Source organism: Mesoplodon densirostris, chromosome 12, assembly GCF_025265405.1.
Source record: "Mesoplodon densirostris isolate mMesDen1 chromosome 12, mMesDen1 primary haplotype, whole genome shotgun sequence".
NCBI classification, from domain to species: Eukaryota; Metazoa; Chordata; class Mammalia; order Artiodactyla; family Ziphiidae; genus Mesoplodon; species Mesoplodon densirostris.
Window position 1 is genome coordinate 8,156,206 of NC_082672.1, and position 17,763 is coordinate 8,173,968.

General features: G+C 50.4%; 1 protein-coding gene across 1 annotated transcript in view; it reads right to left on the reverse strand.

Annotated features, from left to right (window-relative positions):
• LOC132500207 (solute carrier family 22 member 1) overlaps positions 1–17,520 on the reverse strand; it is a 31,028-nt gene extending 13,508 nt beyond the window's left edge. The window contains exons 1-6 of the mRNA XM_060115148.1: positions 17,110–17,520; positions 11,661–11,764; positions 6,260–6,414; positions 3,766–3,934; positions 2,445–2,559; positions 2,135–2,241 (exon numbers count right to left, since the gene is read on the reverse strand). Coding sequence (XP_059971131.1) covers positions 2,135–2,241; positions 2,445–2,559; positions 3,766–3,934; positions 6,260–6,414; positions 11,661–11,764; positions 17,110–17,520 — 1,061 coding nt within the window. The remainder of the gene's footprint in view (positions 1–2,134; positions 2,242–2,444; positions 2,560–3,765; positions 3,935–6,259; positions 6,415–11,660; positions 11,765–17,109) is intronic.
• Between the last annotated feature and the right edge of the window lie 243 nt (positions 17,521–17,763).

Consider the following 17,763-nt stretch of genomic DNA (forward strand, 5'->3'; position numbering starts at 1 on the left):
AAGAGGACTTCTCTGGTGGTGCAGTGGTTAAGAATCCGGCTTCCAATGCAGAGGACACAGGTTCGATCCCTGATCGGGGAACTGGGATCCCACATGTTGCGGGGCAGCTAAGCCCACGCGCCACAGCTACTGAGCTCACTCATCCTGCATGCTGTAACAAAGATCCTGTGTGCCACAACTAAGACCCGACGCAGCCGAATAAATAAATATTTTTTAAAATGTAAATTAGAAAAAAAATACAAGAAGGAAGGCACTGGCAGGAACTCAGTGAGTTAAGGTGAGCCCGGTAGGGTCCTCCATGCTGGTTAGCTTAGCCGGTTAAATGGGAACGGTCACCTTTAACCCATAAAGAGACTGATCCAAGAGAAAGGAATGGAGAACCCTGAGTTTTCTGTCCAAAAAGACCCCCAAAAAACAAACAAAAAACTAGCAACAGTTAACAAATGTGCAGGGCTGCCATCTTTTGGCAGGACCCATGAATTGCATGCACATATTAAAACACAAACAGCAATTTGTAGTTGTCACGTGTAAGCCCTTTATACATATTATCTCATTAATTCTTCCAACAGGCCTGTGAGTAGGTCCTATCATGACATCCACTGGCTGATGAGGAAACTGAGTCACAGAGATCACGAAGCTTCCTGACAGTCACACAGCCAGGAAGTGATGGGCACGCCTCCCGAGATGCTGTGATGAATGGACTGGATGGGGGTGGGCGGTGGACAGCAGGAGAAGGAGTCCAGGGGCCAGAGCGCGTGAGGCCTTGTAGGAAGGAATCTGGTTTCCTTCTTGGTGGACTAGGAAGCCAGTGAGGACGTGGACGAGGGGTTGACCCGGTCCGTGCCCTTTGCCTGCTTTGTGAGCAGTTCCTGGGGGGACAGGAGTGGGGGCAGACCACCAGTGAGGAGGCTGCTGCAACGACATGGACGAGAGATCCGACACTCCAACGGGGACCCGAGAGTGCAGGTGACGAGGAATGGCAGAGTCTCAGTATATTTTCAAGACAGAGCAGAATCTGCCCAAGGATTGCATGGAGGGGTGTAAGACAGCAGAGGGGACAAAACCGCCACGTTGACAGGAGTGGGAATGGGCCGTGCAGTCATATAGGAGGGGAGTAAGCCTTCCTATCTGCAGAGTCCCGGGCCTCCACACCGAAGAGACATTGCTGAGTCGAATACTGAGCATCCTGAGAAACGCACCAGGCACCTGGGGTGTTTGCAGAGGCCCATCACGTAGCGGGCACAGGACTCCTGGGCCTGCCCAGAGACACAGTGACCGGGGCTGCCAGGACAGGGTCAGGTTAGCCTGGCATCTAAAGAACTTGGGGTGGATTCTGTGGAACAGTGGTCATTCATTCAACCTTCAGCAAATATTTACTGAGGGTGCCAGGGGCTGCCCTCTTAGTTGGAACCCTTATTTCACAGAAGGGCAAACAAGTGCAGGGCAGCAAAGCGACTCCAGTGGAAGGGAAGCCCAGGGTCCAGCTACTCAGCCCAGGTATTCGGGGAGTAACTGAATAACCTCCCTCGTGCTGAGGAGAAAGCCCTGATGTCGGGAACTGACCCAGCACCCCTTGAGAAAAGAGGGTGGGGGCCCCATCTCCAGGTAGCTACCTGGGAGGTGGACGCAGCCCTGGGGGTGTTCCGGGCGTACATGGGTGAATGTGGATGTGGATGTGAGTTTCCTAATGCGGGGGTGAAAAAAAGCACTGATACTCTCATCGGGGTCTATAGAGGTCTTAGATGCGAGGAAGGGCTCTTCCTCCTTGAAAACACCAGGAGCCACTGACATCTCATCCACCTTCTGACGCTATGTCAAGACTTGGCTACTCCCCAGAGACGAGACGTGTGGGATTTGAGGCAACCTTGAGAACCCTCCGTGCAGCTTACTGTTGACCTTTCTTATGGAAGAATTTCTTCTTACTAAAATGAGGCCCTTCCTCTACTATGCAGTCCTCAAGGGAGAAATCAGATGTCTTTTTAAGGGCTCTCTGACCACTGGAAAACCATCTGGAAATTCCTTTTCATGCTTCTCTTTTTCCACCTGAGTTGTTCCAGTGTCTTTAACTTGTACCTGGGTATGTAGGTAAGCCCACCAGTTCCACCTGGGGACAGGCATCAGAAAGGCCCCTTACCACAGGTACATCAGGATGAAGGTGTGCTTCCTCAGGCGTGGCGTGCGGAACAGGTCTACAAACGAGGGGCTCAGCTTTTCAGTGACATCCTCTTTGAGAGTCAGCATCTAGGAAGGAGTCAGGCCATCAGCTGCATCCAAGCTGCCGTGAGCAGGAAACACCATCAGGGCCCCTTTCCCGGCCCCCACACCCCTCACCCCAGAAGTCACCAGTGCCCTCTTGCCTCCCAAGGCAGCCCCACAGGCATGCTCTAAGTCATAAATGCAACCCAAAGTTCAGGGACGGGAGAAACCCTCTGCTAGTTTGTCACCTTTAGATCAGCTGGAGGCAATTTCCCATTCTTTTGGGCTATGTGGTCCATTATCTTTACTGCTTGAGCGTTTCTCTTTTGAGATAACAGCCATCGGGGAGACTCGGGCACAAACCTGTGGACACAGATCATCACTACGTCTCATTTTCTGCAGAGCTCATCTGATGTTAAGCCCCGATCAGAGCGAAACTGCTGCTCAGACCAGCCTGCCCTCCTCACGCTGGGACTGTAATTCCTCAAGCGTCTGGTGGACGAGGATCTGGGGCCACTGTGTGCTGGCCCAGAGCCCACACGGGAGCTCTGTGAGTCACTCGTGCTCTTACTGCCACCTGCTAAGATTTACGGACCGAAAGAGAACCATCGCTTCCTATGTAGCCTTCATCCGGTGGGGCGGGGGTCCCATTCTCTCCTGGAAGCCAGCATCCCTTCTCCCCACCCCAGGAACTCTCTCACACATAATAGATGCTCCACACGCCCCACCCCTTGCGATACAGCAGATGCCTCCTTGTAAGACAGGGCCTGTGGAACATGTCTCAAAATATTTCCAAAACAAAATAAACTATAGTCACTTTTCTTCAGCATCAGGTACACCATGGTGTCTATTTCAAATGGGACAAGGATGATATAAAGTCAAAGATTGGGAATCTCTAGTTATCTGAAAACACACAGGTATAGTCTCACCCAGCCCGGCCATCGGGACTCAGCCAGGCGGTCCCGTCACTGGAGAGCCCCTTGTTTCACATGACAAGGAGGGCGCAGGCTCTTCCTGAACGGGAGTGTACTTAGAGCCGCAGTCTTGAGAAACTGGGAGGACTCGATGCCTCCCACGGATAAGATCTGTCCTCAGCAAAACAGTGACAAAAGCTGCATGGACGCGACCGTTCTCTCCACAAGCCTCTCTGCTACTACGCACCTCCCCCCGCCACCGACCCCCGCTTCCCTCTCCCACAATAAAAACTCAGCTGTCTAGGTGCCCCTCCCTTCACCCTGCCAAGGGCTGACAGCTACTAAGATTAACAGCTCACTTGAACGGGTTTTGTTCATAACGGTTCAATGTGCACACTCCCCAAAGATCACTTCATCCCTTCATCCACTCGACAGACAGCGGATGCCTCCTTTGGGACTCGGTGCCCTCTGTCTGACTCGTAGCATCCCAGCCTCTATCTTGGGGACGCGAGCTGAAAGAAGCTCTGTTTGAGGGCAGTGCCCCGGGGGAATGTGACAGAACTCCCCAAACGGCACAGATGGCTGTAAGCCGCAGGCCTGCGGGTAGGGCCGCCCTGGCCGCCGGGAAGACGGGGTCCCCGCGAGGACACAGTACCAGTAGCACAGCGGGAGGACGAAGGTGGGCAGAGAGACGGCCAGCTGGAGCCAGCGCCAGTGAGGGACAGCGTAGGCCATCCCGGAGAGCAGCACGAGCCCCACCGTGAACGCCACCTGGTAGAGGATCGCCACCGTTCTTCTGTAGCCCAAGCCCACGAATTCTGTGACTGAAACAGGAGAAACGTCACTGGTGGGCTCCTCCGAGGAGAGAAGCCAGGGCGGCGCGCCCCCGCCCCCTCCGTGCGCCCCCGCGGCTCGTTCCCCAAACGCCCTTCCACCTCCCCCCCGCACGAGGCCCAGCCCTTTTGTCCCGGCTCTCCTGCAGCCGCCCCTTTCTGAACCCCGCCCCCCCCATCTGCCGTCTGGAATTCTCCTTTTCAGTCTGCCGGGCTCTCTTCCCCGGAGCCTTCCTTCCTCCCATGGGCTCCGGGCCGCGCTGGACTATTTTCCACGACCCCCGGGAGCGCTCGTTGATTTCACGACCGTCTTTGAGGACCTGGCCCTGTTGTGGGTGTTTGGATGTATCGTGAGCTCAGCCGGCAGAGTCCTGCCCTCCTAAGCCCGCATTCTCGTGAGAGATGGTGGACGACACACAGAAGTGAGAAGTCACAGCCGGGTCCTAACGCGCTGCGCGCTGTGCAGAGAGAACAGGTAGATGGCCCGAGGGGATTCGGGAGAGTCCAGGGTGGAGGGGTTGCAGATTTTCAGAGAGCGGTGGGGTGGAGCTCGTGCATGACACTTGAGCCAAGACCTGCGAGAGGTGAGGGAGTTTAGCCGAACACAGAAGGGCGAAGCGAGTTCCAGGCAGAGGAAGCAGCAGCGCGGTGGCCCTGTGGACGAGGACCCCCGTCAGTGGGGCAATGCGCCCTCCTGGGGTGGTCTCATAGGCTTGCCGAGGACATGGGCTTCCACTGCGGGAAACGCAGAGCCGCCGGCACAGGGGTGACGCGATCCCACGTCTATTAAAGGCTCGCTGTGCTGCTGCCTGTAGGTGCCCCAGGGAGACCACCGTGGAGGTGAGGTGACGCTGTTGTCTGGGAGCCGTGGAAGCAGCAGGGGAGTGAGATGAACGGGGTTCCGGAGGGATTTTGAAAGTAAAGGGCACAGCAGGGCTGGGGAGGGGGCACAGGTGGAACGGGCTGGGGATGGGGGAGGACAGTCTCCTGGGTCCTGCCACGTTGAGGGGTCAGGGGCAGAGGAGGAGTCAATACAGGGGACTGCGCAGGAGCCGCGTGCGCAGGACCAGGGAGCGTGTGGCCCACAGCAAGCGGGGACAGCCGCAGGAAGCACGGGGCCAGGGGTAGCTGTCCGTCCACCACAGGTAAAGGGGGTTCCCGGTGGGCCTCCCTTTCTCTCTAGCCTTTGAGCTCCTTGAGAGAGGACGGGGGCCTTATCTCTCTTGGCACCCCATCTCGCCCCCTGCCAGCCAAATGGCAGCAGGTGCGCACGCTGCAGGGAGGAGTACGGGGTGGGCATCCCTCTAGGCTACACCTGGGGCACTTCATCTACCTCACAGCCTTGTCATTCCCATGCGGAGGATCCTGAGGCACGGAGAGGTTATGGAACGTGTCTGTAAGACCACACAGCCGGTCAGTGTTGGGTGTAGATTTGACCTCAAAATTAATCCTCTTCACCATGTGCCAAGTAGTGCACGGTCAGCATATAGGTGGCTGGGCTGTCACTAAATATGTGCTGAGCTCACTAAACCAGGGTGTGCATGGTTTCTCAAGGGAGGAATATGATTTTTCTTGGCTCTAGTGAACTATTTCTCAGGATGCCAAGCCATAGGATGTCGTTTTCAGAGATGGCAAGACATGGCAGAGATGTGGATTATCCTCACTGCCGTCTGATGTGCCCCAAAACCAGCTGAGGGAAGCACAGATGGTTCTCATACTACCTTCTTCTAAGGAAGTATTTTTCATTTTCTATTCTTACCCTTCAGAGAAAATTTGAAAAAAAAAAAGTATATAGAATTACATTGCTTTACACTTCATTTTTTAAAATCATTATGTTTATCTCTTCTTTTATTTCCTCTATGTCTTCTCTCCTAACTGTTTCGTGTCCTTCAAACCAGTTGAGTTTGTTGTATTTACTTTGAAAGATGCTGGTTCTTTCATATTTAAAACGTTAAGATACTCTCCCACCTGTCTCCGCTTCCTGCACACCCCCCGTCGTCGTAACCACATCACATGTGATCTTCTTTTCCCAAACGGATTAGCTGATACGGAAGCACTGATTTATTTAAGTGTCTCTCAAACAAAAAGAGAGAGCGCGAGCAAGAGAGAGAGAGAAGGCCATCCTGAGAGCATGCCCAGCCCTAGTCACGCAGACAACAAATCCAGCTAGAATGACCACACTTTCTCTAGACCCTGCAAACATCCTCTTCCCCCAAAAAACCCAGCTCCACATTCGGCTTCATCCCATTCTACCCCACGACCGGACTTCCGTGGCTCCTTAAAGTGTGTGCAAACCTCAGGCCAGTGGATGCTTACTCAAGGTGTAGCCAGCCGTCCAGCTGCCCTTGCTGACCAGCCCCTGCCCCAGGCGGAAGAGCAGCAGGGACGTGTAGTCTGGAGCAACCGCCGTCAGGACGCCCAAGATGGCGCTGATGAGGGTGGTGGCCAAGAGGCATACTTTACGGCCAAACCTTCAGAGGCAAGGAGACAGCGAGGTGAGGTGAGTACTGAGTATTCACAGGGACGATGGGACAGCAAGTGTCTCTAGTGGGAGACAAGACAGTTTTTCTGAGGGACCGTGCCGTCCGCTGATCACTGCCCCTCCTCAAAGCCTGACCCGGTTCATCCTCAGTGAAGAGCGACCGGCGGCTCTTGCGAGGTTAATTAAGCCACTCTGAAGAGGAATCCTGATCGCTCTCAGCAATATGGCGTCTCAGCCAAGGATGAGTGGCCTCCCTCACTGACTCTCCTAGTTCTCAGACTCATCTCCTCTCGTTACCTTTGTATTTAACAGACTGTGTTATTATTAACAGGGTGCACCAGAAACCAGGCTTTTCCCCCCACATAGTCTTATCGATGGTCATACAAGTTTTTCTGGGAAAACCTTCAGTTCTAATAGTATAAATAATTTTTAATAAATTTATTTATTTTATTTTATTTATTTTTGGCTGTGTTGGGTCTTCGTTGCTGCGTGTGGGCTTTCTCTATGTGCTGTGAGTGAGGGCTACTCTTCGTTGTGGTGTGTGGGCCTCGCATCGCGGTGGCTTCTCTTGTTGTGGAGCACGGGCTCTACAGCACAGGCTCAGTAGTTGTGGTGCACAGGCTTAGTTGCTCCGCGGCATGTGGGATCTTCCCAGACCAGGGCTCAAACCCATGTCCCCTGTATTGGCAAGTGGATTCTTAATCACTGCACCACCAGGGAAGCCCCTAATAGTGTAACTATTGAAAAGCATTTTTCCCTTCTTTTTTCATGAATAAAATGGACAAATTATTTGCTAAAATTTCATCCCATAATTGTGCTTTACTGATTCGATCTTTTAAATCTTATCCCACATTCTCTGGCAGTAAGGCAAGGAAGGAAGGGACCAACCTCTTATGTGGTTACATTGAACTTGCCCACACCCAGGATCCCTCCCCACCAGGCCCAGCAAGCCCTCTGCCTTTCTCTGTCATCCTCCTTCCTGGATTCCAGCATGTCTACTTCATTTATCTACTCCATGTATTCTTGCCTCAAACTTCTATATAGAGACACTTCTTGTCTGAAGCCCACATCTTCTTACCCAAGAATGTTCAGACATAATAGTACCAGCATCCATTTTCTCCTGTGTCTCCTCCCAAAGGCAGCCTCACCCACTGCATTTGGGTCCAGCCCTTGACTGAGCCCCTTTGGTTCCTTGCTCTCTCCATGATATTGTTCTCATCTTCCTGGACCCTTCACCTCTCCACTTCCCCATTTCCTTCACAGCCATCTTGTTTTAAAGAGTCATCTACGCAATGATCCAAAACCTATGGGATGCAGCAAAAACAGTTTTAAGAGGGAAGTTTATAGTGATACAAGCCTACCTCAGGAAACAAGAAAAGTCTCAAATAAACAACCTAACCTTACACCTAAAGGAACTAGAAAAAGAAGAACAGATAAAACCCAAAGTTAGTAGAAGGAAAGAAATTATAAAGAACAGAGCAGATATCAGTGTAATAGAGACTAAGAAAACAATAGAAAAAAGTCAATGAAACTAAGAGCAGTTTCTTTGAAAAGATAAACAAAATTGGTAAATCTTTAGCCAGACTCATCAAGAAAAAAAGACAGAGGGCTCAAATTAATAAAATCAGAAATGAAAAAAGAGAAGTTACAACTGACACCACAGAAATACAAAGGATCATAAGAGATTACTACGAATCATTATACACCAATAAAATGAAAAACCTAGGAGAAATGGATAGACTTCTAGAAATATACAATCTCTCAAGGCTGAATCAGGAAGAAATAGAAAATATGAACAGACCAATTACCAGTAATGAAATGGACTCAGTAATTTTTAAAAAAATTTCCCAACAAACAAAAACCCAGGACCAGACAGCTTCACTGGTGAATTCTACCAAATATTTAAAGAAGAGTTAACACCTACCCTGTTCAAATTATTCCAGAAAATTGAAGAGGAAGGAATGCTTCCAAGCTCATTCTAAGAGGCCAGCATCACCCTGATACTGAAATCAGACAAAGACACCACAAAAAGAGAAAATTACAGGCCAATATCACTGATGAATATAGATGCAAAAGTTTTCAACAAAACATTAGTAAACCAAATACAACAATACATTTAAAAAAATCATACACCATGATCAAGCAGGATTTATCTCAGGGACACAAGGATGGTTCCATATCTGCAAATCAATCAATGTGATATACCATGTTAACAAATTGAAGAATAAAAACCATATGATAATCTCAATAGATACAGAAAAGACTTTGGACAAAATTCAACCTCTATTTATAATGGAGAACTCTCCAGAAAGTAAGCATAGAGGGAACATACCTCAACATAATAAAGGCCATATATGACAAACACACAGCCAACATCATACTCAGTGGTGAAAAGCTGAAAGAAATTCCTCTAAGATCAGGAACAAGACAAGGATATCTACTCTCACCATTTTCACTCAACATGATATTGGAAGTCCTAGCCACAGCAATCAGACAAAAAAAAGAAAGAAAGAAAAGAGAAAGAGAGAGAGAGAGAGAGAGAGAGAAAGAAAGAAAGAAAAGAAAAGAAAGAAAGAAAGGAATCCAACAGAAGAAGTAAAACAGTCACTGCAGAAGACATACTATATGTAGAAAATCCTAAAGATGCCACCAAAAAAACTATTAGAACTAATCAATGAATTCAGCAGTTACAGGCTACAAAATTAATGTACAGAAATCTGTTGCATTTTTATAGAGTACTGAAAAACTATCAGAAAGAGAAATTAAGGAAATAATCCCATCTACAATTGCATCAAAAAAAAAAAATACCTAGGAATAAATCTAACCAAGGAAGTAAAAGATGTGTACTCAGAAAACTATAAGACATTGATGAAAACATTGAAGACAATACAAAAAAATGGAAAGATATACTGTGCTCATGGATTGGAAGAATTAATATTGTTAAAATGACCATACTTCATTCAAGGCAATCTACAGATTCAAAACAATGTGTTGAATTCAATACAATACAATACCATAGAATATCAATGACATTTTTCATGTAAGTAGAACAAATAATTCTAAAATTTGTATGGAAACATAAAAGACTCCAAATAGCCAAAACAATCTTGAGAAAGAAGAACAAAGCTGGAGGTATCAGGCTCCCTGTTTTCAAAATATACTACAAAGCCACTGTAATCAAAACACTATGGTACTGGCACAAAAACAGGCACATAGATCAATGGAACAGAATAGAGAGCCCAGAAGTAACCCCACACTTATATGTCAATTAATCTATGAAAAAGGGGGCAAGAATATACAATAAGAAAAAGACAGCTTCCTCAATATATGATGGTGAGAAAACTGGACAGCTACTTGTAAAAGAATCAAACTAGACTACTTTCTCACACTATATACCAAAAAAAACACCTCAAAATGAATTAAAGACTTAAACGTAAGACCTGAAACTACAAAACTCCTGGAAGCAAACATAGGCAGTATGCTCTTTGACATCAGTCTTAGCAATATTTTTTGGATATGTCTCCTCAGGCAAGGAAAACAAAAGCAAAAACCAACAAATGGTACTCCATCAAACTAAAAAGCTTTTGCACAGCAAAAGAAACTATCAACAAAATGAAAAGGCTGTCTACAGAATGGAAGAAGATATTTGCAAACAATATATCTGATAAGAGGTTAATATCCAAAATATATAAAGAGCTCATACAACTCAATATCAAAAAAACCAAACAACCAGATTTTAAAATGGTCAGAGGATCTGAATAGACATTGTTCCAATGAAGACATACAGATGGCCAACAAACACATGAAAAGATGCTCAACATCACTAATCATCAGGGAAATGCAAATCAAAACTACAAGATATCACCTCACACCTGTCAGAATGGCTATTATCAAAAAGACAATAAATAACAAGTGTTGACAAGGATGTGGAGAAAAGGGAACCTTAGTACACTGTTGGTGGGAATGTAAATTGATGCAGCCACTATGGAAAACAGTGTGGAGTTTCTTCCAAAAATTTAAAATGGAACTACCATACAATCCAGCAGTTCCCCATCTGGGTATTTTTCCAAAGAAAATAAAAACACTAATTCAAAAAGATATCTGCACCCCTATGTTTATTGCAGCATTATTTACAATAGCCAGTGTATGGAAGCAACCTAAATGTCCATCAATCGATGAATGAATAAAGATTTAGTGTGTGTGTATATGTGTGTGTGTGTGTGTATATATATATATATATATATATATATATATATATATATATATATATATATATATAAAATGCAATATTACTCAGCCATAGAAAAGAATAAATTTGTGACAACATAGATGGACGTAGAGGGTATTATGTTAAGTGAAAGTAGTCAGACAGAGAAAGACATATACCATGTGATCTCACTCATATGTGGAATTTAAGAAACAAAACAAATATATATATTTTTAAACTCATACATGAAAATTATCTACTCCTGAAAATAAATAAATAAATGCTAAAAGTATTCTAATCTATTGTGACTGAAAAATTCACTCCAACTTCTTCCCACATGTAAAGATGAAATTAACATGCTTTAAGGAAATATGGGGTGGGGGGGTGGTGTGGGGAAGAGTCGTCCACACACAAAAATCCACTCTCTCATCTCTCACTTACCTTCAACCTTCCACTGACACTGCCATTGCCCACCGACTTCTACATGTGGATCTTCTCTCCATATGCCCTCTCCTAGCTTATCTCAGACATGGTTTATAGCTTTAAATACCAATTGCCGGTGACAAATATTTAACTCTAGCCCAAACCTCATAATCCAGCTGCCTACTTGGCATCTCTTCTCTGTCTCACAGCCTATTTTGAACACGTCTCCAATGTTACCACTTCCAAGACAGAACTCTTGCTTGCTCCCACCCCCTTCACCCCAAAGAGCAGCAACCAAGGCTGTTCCTAACCCATTCTGTCCCGTCTCAAACAATGGCCCTGCCCGCCTCCACCCATCCGCTAGAAGCATGAACAGTGGCTTTGTTCCCCTTGCTCTCAGTCCCGCACCCCAGCTGTACGCTCTGCATGCAGTTTCAGCCTCGGAAATCCATCCTGCCCCATGAAGTCCAAAGCACTCGCTGCCATGTCTTGTCTCCCTCAACTTCTGCAAAGATTCCCACTGGCCACAGTCTCCCGCCATTGGCCCCTAAAGTCCGTTCTCTCCATGGTGTTGATGCTGTTTAGTCGGATCGGCCTTTACGTACCTGTCTGCAATGTAGCCGACGCCCAGAGAGCCCAGGAAGAAGCCCACATTCACACAGGACTGAAAGAGGTCCACCTTCCAAGAGTCATCGCACACCAGGTTAAACTGTGGGTCACACCGCGGTCGGAGGGGCCGAAAACACAAGACCGTTTGTGAGTCACACTCCACCTTCCATCCTGTCTCCGGACAATGTAAACGTACAACACAAAATGTGGGATCCCCCAGGTGCTTCACATGTTTTTCTCTTTACCACATTTTCATAAGACAAATTCAAGGTTTCTGGTGAATCTCAGTCAATGTCATTATACGCCTAATACCTTTATCTTGGCTTTACCCTCAATATACACTAAAGAGGCTGTTGTCAAGTGTCACTGACAGTTATCAAATGACTGCATGGCCCAAAGGGAAGGTTTCTAAAGGAAATACAGTAAAGTAATTATCCAAAGACAGAAATGTGGTAAAATAAATGTTTTCCAGAATTGGTCAAGGCCCTTAATTAAGTACATATTAATTATGTTTAATTATGTAAATTCTACCAGTTATTATGTAAATTGGTCATGACTGATGGAGCTGTGAGTGTCAACACGAGAATCGCTGAGCAAAGTCACAGAGGCCCGGCGCTGGGAGCTTCTAGGGAGCAGCCTGTGTGCTGCACGGTGTGCAGGGGGTAGGGGGGCACCCAGGGGTGGCAGGAGACTCGGAGGGAGGGATTGAGGGGGAAAGACCTAGGCAAAGGCAGGAGTGGGTCCCCTGGGGAAGGCCACTGGTGTGCATGGGGTTCCCTCCATGCCTGGCACACGCCTGGTGATGCCCACACGCCTGCGCAAGCTGGGAGGCCCGAGTGCGGGAGCATCACCGCTTAGAGCTCAGAGGTGCAGAAAGCAGGATGGTGCCCCAGGGACGCGAGAGGGGCTGGGGGGCGGCAGCCGGGGCTCTCGCCTCCCCATTCCTGGCACAGCACCAGCTGGGTGGTGTCCAGGGACACTTTGGGTTCATGGTTCCGCCCCACCAGGCGACACTGTGGGGTGGGATGCAGGGAGGTCACTTAGCAACGTTGGGCCTTAGTCTCCCAGTCTGATAGGTGTGTGGTGCCCGTCCTGTCACCGTCACAGAGCTAGTGCGGGCACTGCAGGGGCAAATCATGTGCAAATGGTTTGGTAGATAATAAACCATTTAACTTTTTCAGTGGAGGCTTCGTTACCCACCACCTTTAAAAATCTAAAGTTGCCTACATGAGCCATGCCCTTTTCCTGGTCCCGGGGATCCATCATGAGCACTGTTAAAAATAAAATATAGGGGGCTTCCCTGGTGGTGCAGTGGTTGAGAGTCTGCCTGCCGATGCAGGGGACGTGGGTTCGTGCCCCGGTCCGGGAAGATCCCACATGCCGCGGAACGGCTGGGCCCGTGAGCCATGGCCGCTGAGCCTGCGCGTCCAGAGCCTGTGCTCCGCAACGGGAGAGGCCACAACAGTGAGAGGCCCGCGTACCGCAAAAAAACAAAACAAAACAAAACAATAAAATATAGGTAAAACTCCTTGCTACCACTGGACTTTCAGAAACTAATACTGAGCTCGCGCTACCATCTGTCTCATGCCCAGAGCCCGCTGTCTGCTCGCAAGAGTAGCTCAGATCTGAGAGACAGGATGAGATACCAGTCACTCCCATTCTCTGCCGGTCCAGGTGTTTATTCCCTTTAAAAGTCAGCTGAAAACACGCCCTCGCCAGGAAGCTTCTCCTGCAGATCTTTGGCTTTCCTGCTGCCTGGTCCCTGTCAGCAGCGCGCGGGGGAGGCCACCCCTGGGTGTTATCTAGCTGTCCCCCGTCTGCAGCTGCAGCTGCCTCTTTGCAGCCTCCGCCCACTTCACCCAAGACGACTTTCTGTGCATTCTAGATTTCACCAAAGCCGCAGGGCACCGGTGTTTTGCCCTGGGTTTGTTCTACTCTTTGCAGTCAGCATCTTTGTAAGGTGTCCCTGCCACCCTTCCTGAAATGCCCTGGGTGCCATCCTTCCCCGGGGACGTGCAGAAGCCAGAGTGCTCACGGAGCTCAAGGAAGGGGCACCTGGCCTTCCCCGAGGACTCTGCCCCCAGCTGCGCTGAGGGTCTCCGTCTGGAGGCACCCGCAAGGCTCGTAAGCCTGCCTGGCCCTGTGATCCCAAACTCTGCCAATGCCCCCAGACACTTCTGTGCCACCAGGAAGATAAGCCTGGCCCCTGGGGAAAGCCTGGGGCTGCACAGAGGGAGTGCAGCATGGGGTGTCCTAGGCCGGGTCACCGTCCCTGCTGGAATTTCACTGGGACCAGGCCGCGTGGTGGGAACACAACCTATAGAGCAGCATGCTATTCACCAAGCTCGCCCGAGCACAGAATCACCCAGCGTCCTCGTTAGAATACAGGTTCCCATGGATCCTGTCTCAGCAGATAGGGATCGGAATCCAGGTGATCCCTGGGATCAGGCGAGATTGGAAACGGCACATTCCTGCCCCAGGTGGACCCTGACCTCCGCCCCCAGGACGAGGTGGGGAGCGGAGCCGGGTATTCAAACAGGTCGCCTCATCGTCCTCCCTTAAGCCAGTTCCAATGTCCAAGGCAAGGCCGAGTTAAAGATTATTTCTGCAGAAATGAACAACAAAGGTGAATGCCCCCCAAATTAAGCTTCAGCTTTGGATGAGGAGAGGGGGAAAAGGGCTGTTGAGGCGGTGGGAAGGGAGAGCTAGAGGGAAGCCCGCTCCTTCCGGGGGAAATTGTTCTCCCACTGCTGACCTCAAGGCCCGCACTCTCATGGCCCTTCACCGCCTGCAGCCGGGCCCCACCGGCCCTCACACTCCGCGGGTCCCCAGATGAGCTCTACCCTACAGCCCCTCACCTCGCCCTCCCAGGCCTCCCCAACGCTGGATCGTAGGGCAACTGGAAGCCCACAGTTGGCCAATCGCTTCTGTGTCCCCTCCTCTCCAAGTCCACTGCCCCGCTCAGGCCACCACCACCTGGCCAGGCTCCCACACCTGCACAAACTGCTACTGCCCTGTGTTCCAGCCTCAGTTTTCAGGAGCTCGGTTCCCCTTCCTCCGCAGCCAGAACCCTCTGGCAAATTGGCCCCCAGCCCCTGCCGGGCCTGTGTCTCTTAAATCGGTTCGTCTTTTCATTCCTGTGACAACCATGTTGGTTGACAGTCCCGCCGGGACTCATGTCTGGGCCTCCTCAAGCTCTCCCCGCCTGACGAAGCCCCCAGCCCCACGCCCACCAGCGCCTGGACCATCCCCAAGGCCCAGCGAGGATGGGCTTCCTCCTCTGCCGGACCAGCAAGCTCCCTTGTTTGGCACGAAGGCAGGGTGGCCAGATTTAGAGAAAAAAATAGTACATGGTGCCCCGCTGAATTGGAATTTCAGATAAACAACTCCTGTTTTAGTATAAGTATGCCCCCTGCAGTATTTGCATTCCCAGCCTCGGTTGTATTCCCAGGTATTGCACAACTTTTGTATCAAGTGTTGTGCAATGCCTGGGACTTAATTATCCTAAAAAAGCGTTCGTTGTTTACCTGAAATTCAAATTTAACGGGCATCCTGTCTTTTATCTGGTGACCTGCGTAAGGACTCAGTGCTCTGGCCTGAAGGTGAGCTGCCACCACCTTTCTCCCCTGGGACTCCTCCACTGGACCCTGGGTTCCAATCAATTTAACAGCTCATTGCTGTCCGAATGTAGCACCGGCTCCCTCTCCCCTGAGCTTTGGCTCACGCTTCCCCGCCCACTCTGTTCCCCCTCCTTGCTGCTCAAAATACCACCCGAGGCTCCATTCAAATGCCACCTCCTAAGGACCTACTGTCTAGCACAGGGAACTATACTCAATATTTTGTAATAACCTTAAAGGAAAAAGAATCTGAAAAAAAATAGAACACAACATTGTACATTAACTATACTTCAATTTTCTAAAAAATGTCACCTCCTTCTGGAAGACCCCCGTGATCACCTCAGTAGCTAAGATCCCCCTCCTTAGAGCCCACTGGCCCCTCCGCATCGCCCACACATGGTCTGGGAGGCCGGTCTTATTCTCACCACTGCCATCTGTCCCTCACTCCCTGGAGACTGCAAACTCCTTAAACCTCATAGGTTTCTTCTCTGTCTCCCTCCTGGCATCACACCCAGTACCCGAACAGAGGAAAAGCTCGGAATACGTTTACTGAATGAACAGATGGAGGAGTGAGTGGATGAATTCTTGCATCTGATCCTTTCCCAGCAGAGTATACTGCAGGCACAGAGAACAATACTTCCCCGTCCTAGTCTGTTTCTAGATTCCCAGCGAGAATAGTGGACAGTTCAGTATCCCTGGGAGATGAGTCTTCCAATTGGACATCTATCGTTGGAGGATGCCTTGGAGATCAGATGTTTGTGCACCAGCACCTGCACCTGCTCCCCCCTTGGGGGAAACTCCCTGCTCTGGCCCCCGCCCTCCTCGAGACAGTGAGCTGGTGAGGCCAGAGGAGCGGACACGGCGCTTTTTTCCGGCAACAGCCCAGATGTGTTGATGCTGAGACTACTCAGTTCCCTTGTTTCAGGTGAGTAGCACCCTCACCGAAACCGAGCTTTGCTAACAGACAGACTCTGCGTAGTTCAGGTCTGCGGCTTCACCACGTGACCCTGAGGCCAGTTTCCAAGGGCCCATGCCTGTCACGGTACAACACTTTCCAAAGAGTCCGTGAAGGAAAAAAAACCTGGTGCCTTTTTACTAGAATATTCGCAAAGAAAACACTCAGATAACTCATTAAACTGTGCAGGCAAAGGCTTTGCCAGCATCCCCCTCTCCCGTGGGCCGTCAGTGGGACACCCAGCGTAGCTCGGCTTGTCTGGTCCGCATCTTCATGCTGACCCCTGTGAAGGCGGGGCATTATCATTGCTGGTTTATTGATGAGGAAACTAAGGCTCAGAGAGGTTGAGTAACTGACTCAGTTTCGCTCAGCCAATCCGGGGCATGGCTGGGATTCTGTCTGACTCCAGGGCAGCGTCCACCCAGCTCAGAGGCCAGTGTTTAGCTGTCACGTGTCCATGGCTCTTGAATGCAGTGGGGGTGGGGTGGGGGCGGGGAGGGACGGGGGCGCTTCACACTTCTCATAGTGGGGAAGCTAGACCCCAGGTGAATTCTGCAGGCCTGCCGAGGGGCCAGCGGGGCAGAGAGAGGAGGAGCCCCGGTCTCCCCAGAGCCCCGCGTCCGAACAACCCAGCTCAGCCCGGCTCCCAATGGTCTCTCCTCAGTTTCTTCCTTTAACACCCAGAGTCTGTGCAGGATTAAACAAGGGAAGAATCCTGGGTGCCCAGCCTGGAGCCTGCTGACGCTAGAGTTCAGGGAACACAGCCCCGCTCCCTCTTCCCTGGCGTGAAGCTGAAACTTGTAGCCTTTGTCATATATTTCCTCCCTGGCCCTGAAACCCACAGGCTCAGCCCAGCGCAGGGCCTGCTCGTACCTCGGTCACGATGGAGGAGCCGGGCGTGTCGTACACCCAGCCGTGCCGACAGGGACCCAGAGGCAGGAGGCTGCTGTTGGCGGCCAGGCCGGCCAGCGGGTCCACGCAGCCGAGGGCGCTCTGGTTCCAGTCCACCTCATAGCGGAGGCACTGGCGGGGGAAGGCCTGGCCCTCGGGCCCGGGGCCCGGCACCGTGTAGTTGAGCTCCTCGGCCAGGCTCCAGCCGCATCGACGGCTCAGCTCGGGCACCCCGGGGCTCCAGCAGCGGTGGTCCGGGGTGAAGGCCAGGAAGACGATGCCCACGTAGATGGGGGCGAAGGCGGCAGAGAGCAGGCATAGGGTCAGGAAGGCTTGCTTCTGGAACCAACCAAACTCCCCGACCTGCTCCAGAGCGTCGTCCACGGTGAGCATGACTGACCCACCACCCTCATAGCTCTGACCAGACCTCTTCGGCCACAGGGCCCAGGGTCAGTGTCTCATGTGGCTTTCTGTGCAATGCGCTGGTCTGAAGTCAACTTGCTGTCTAAGCGTAACACCCTTGGAAGCCAACCAACTGGAAATAATCTTTCACCCTGCGGTACGGGTTTCAGACAAGGGCGGGAGGATGACTGGCCAAATTGTTTGCTGGGCCAGGGAGTCCCCCGGGCTGAGGGC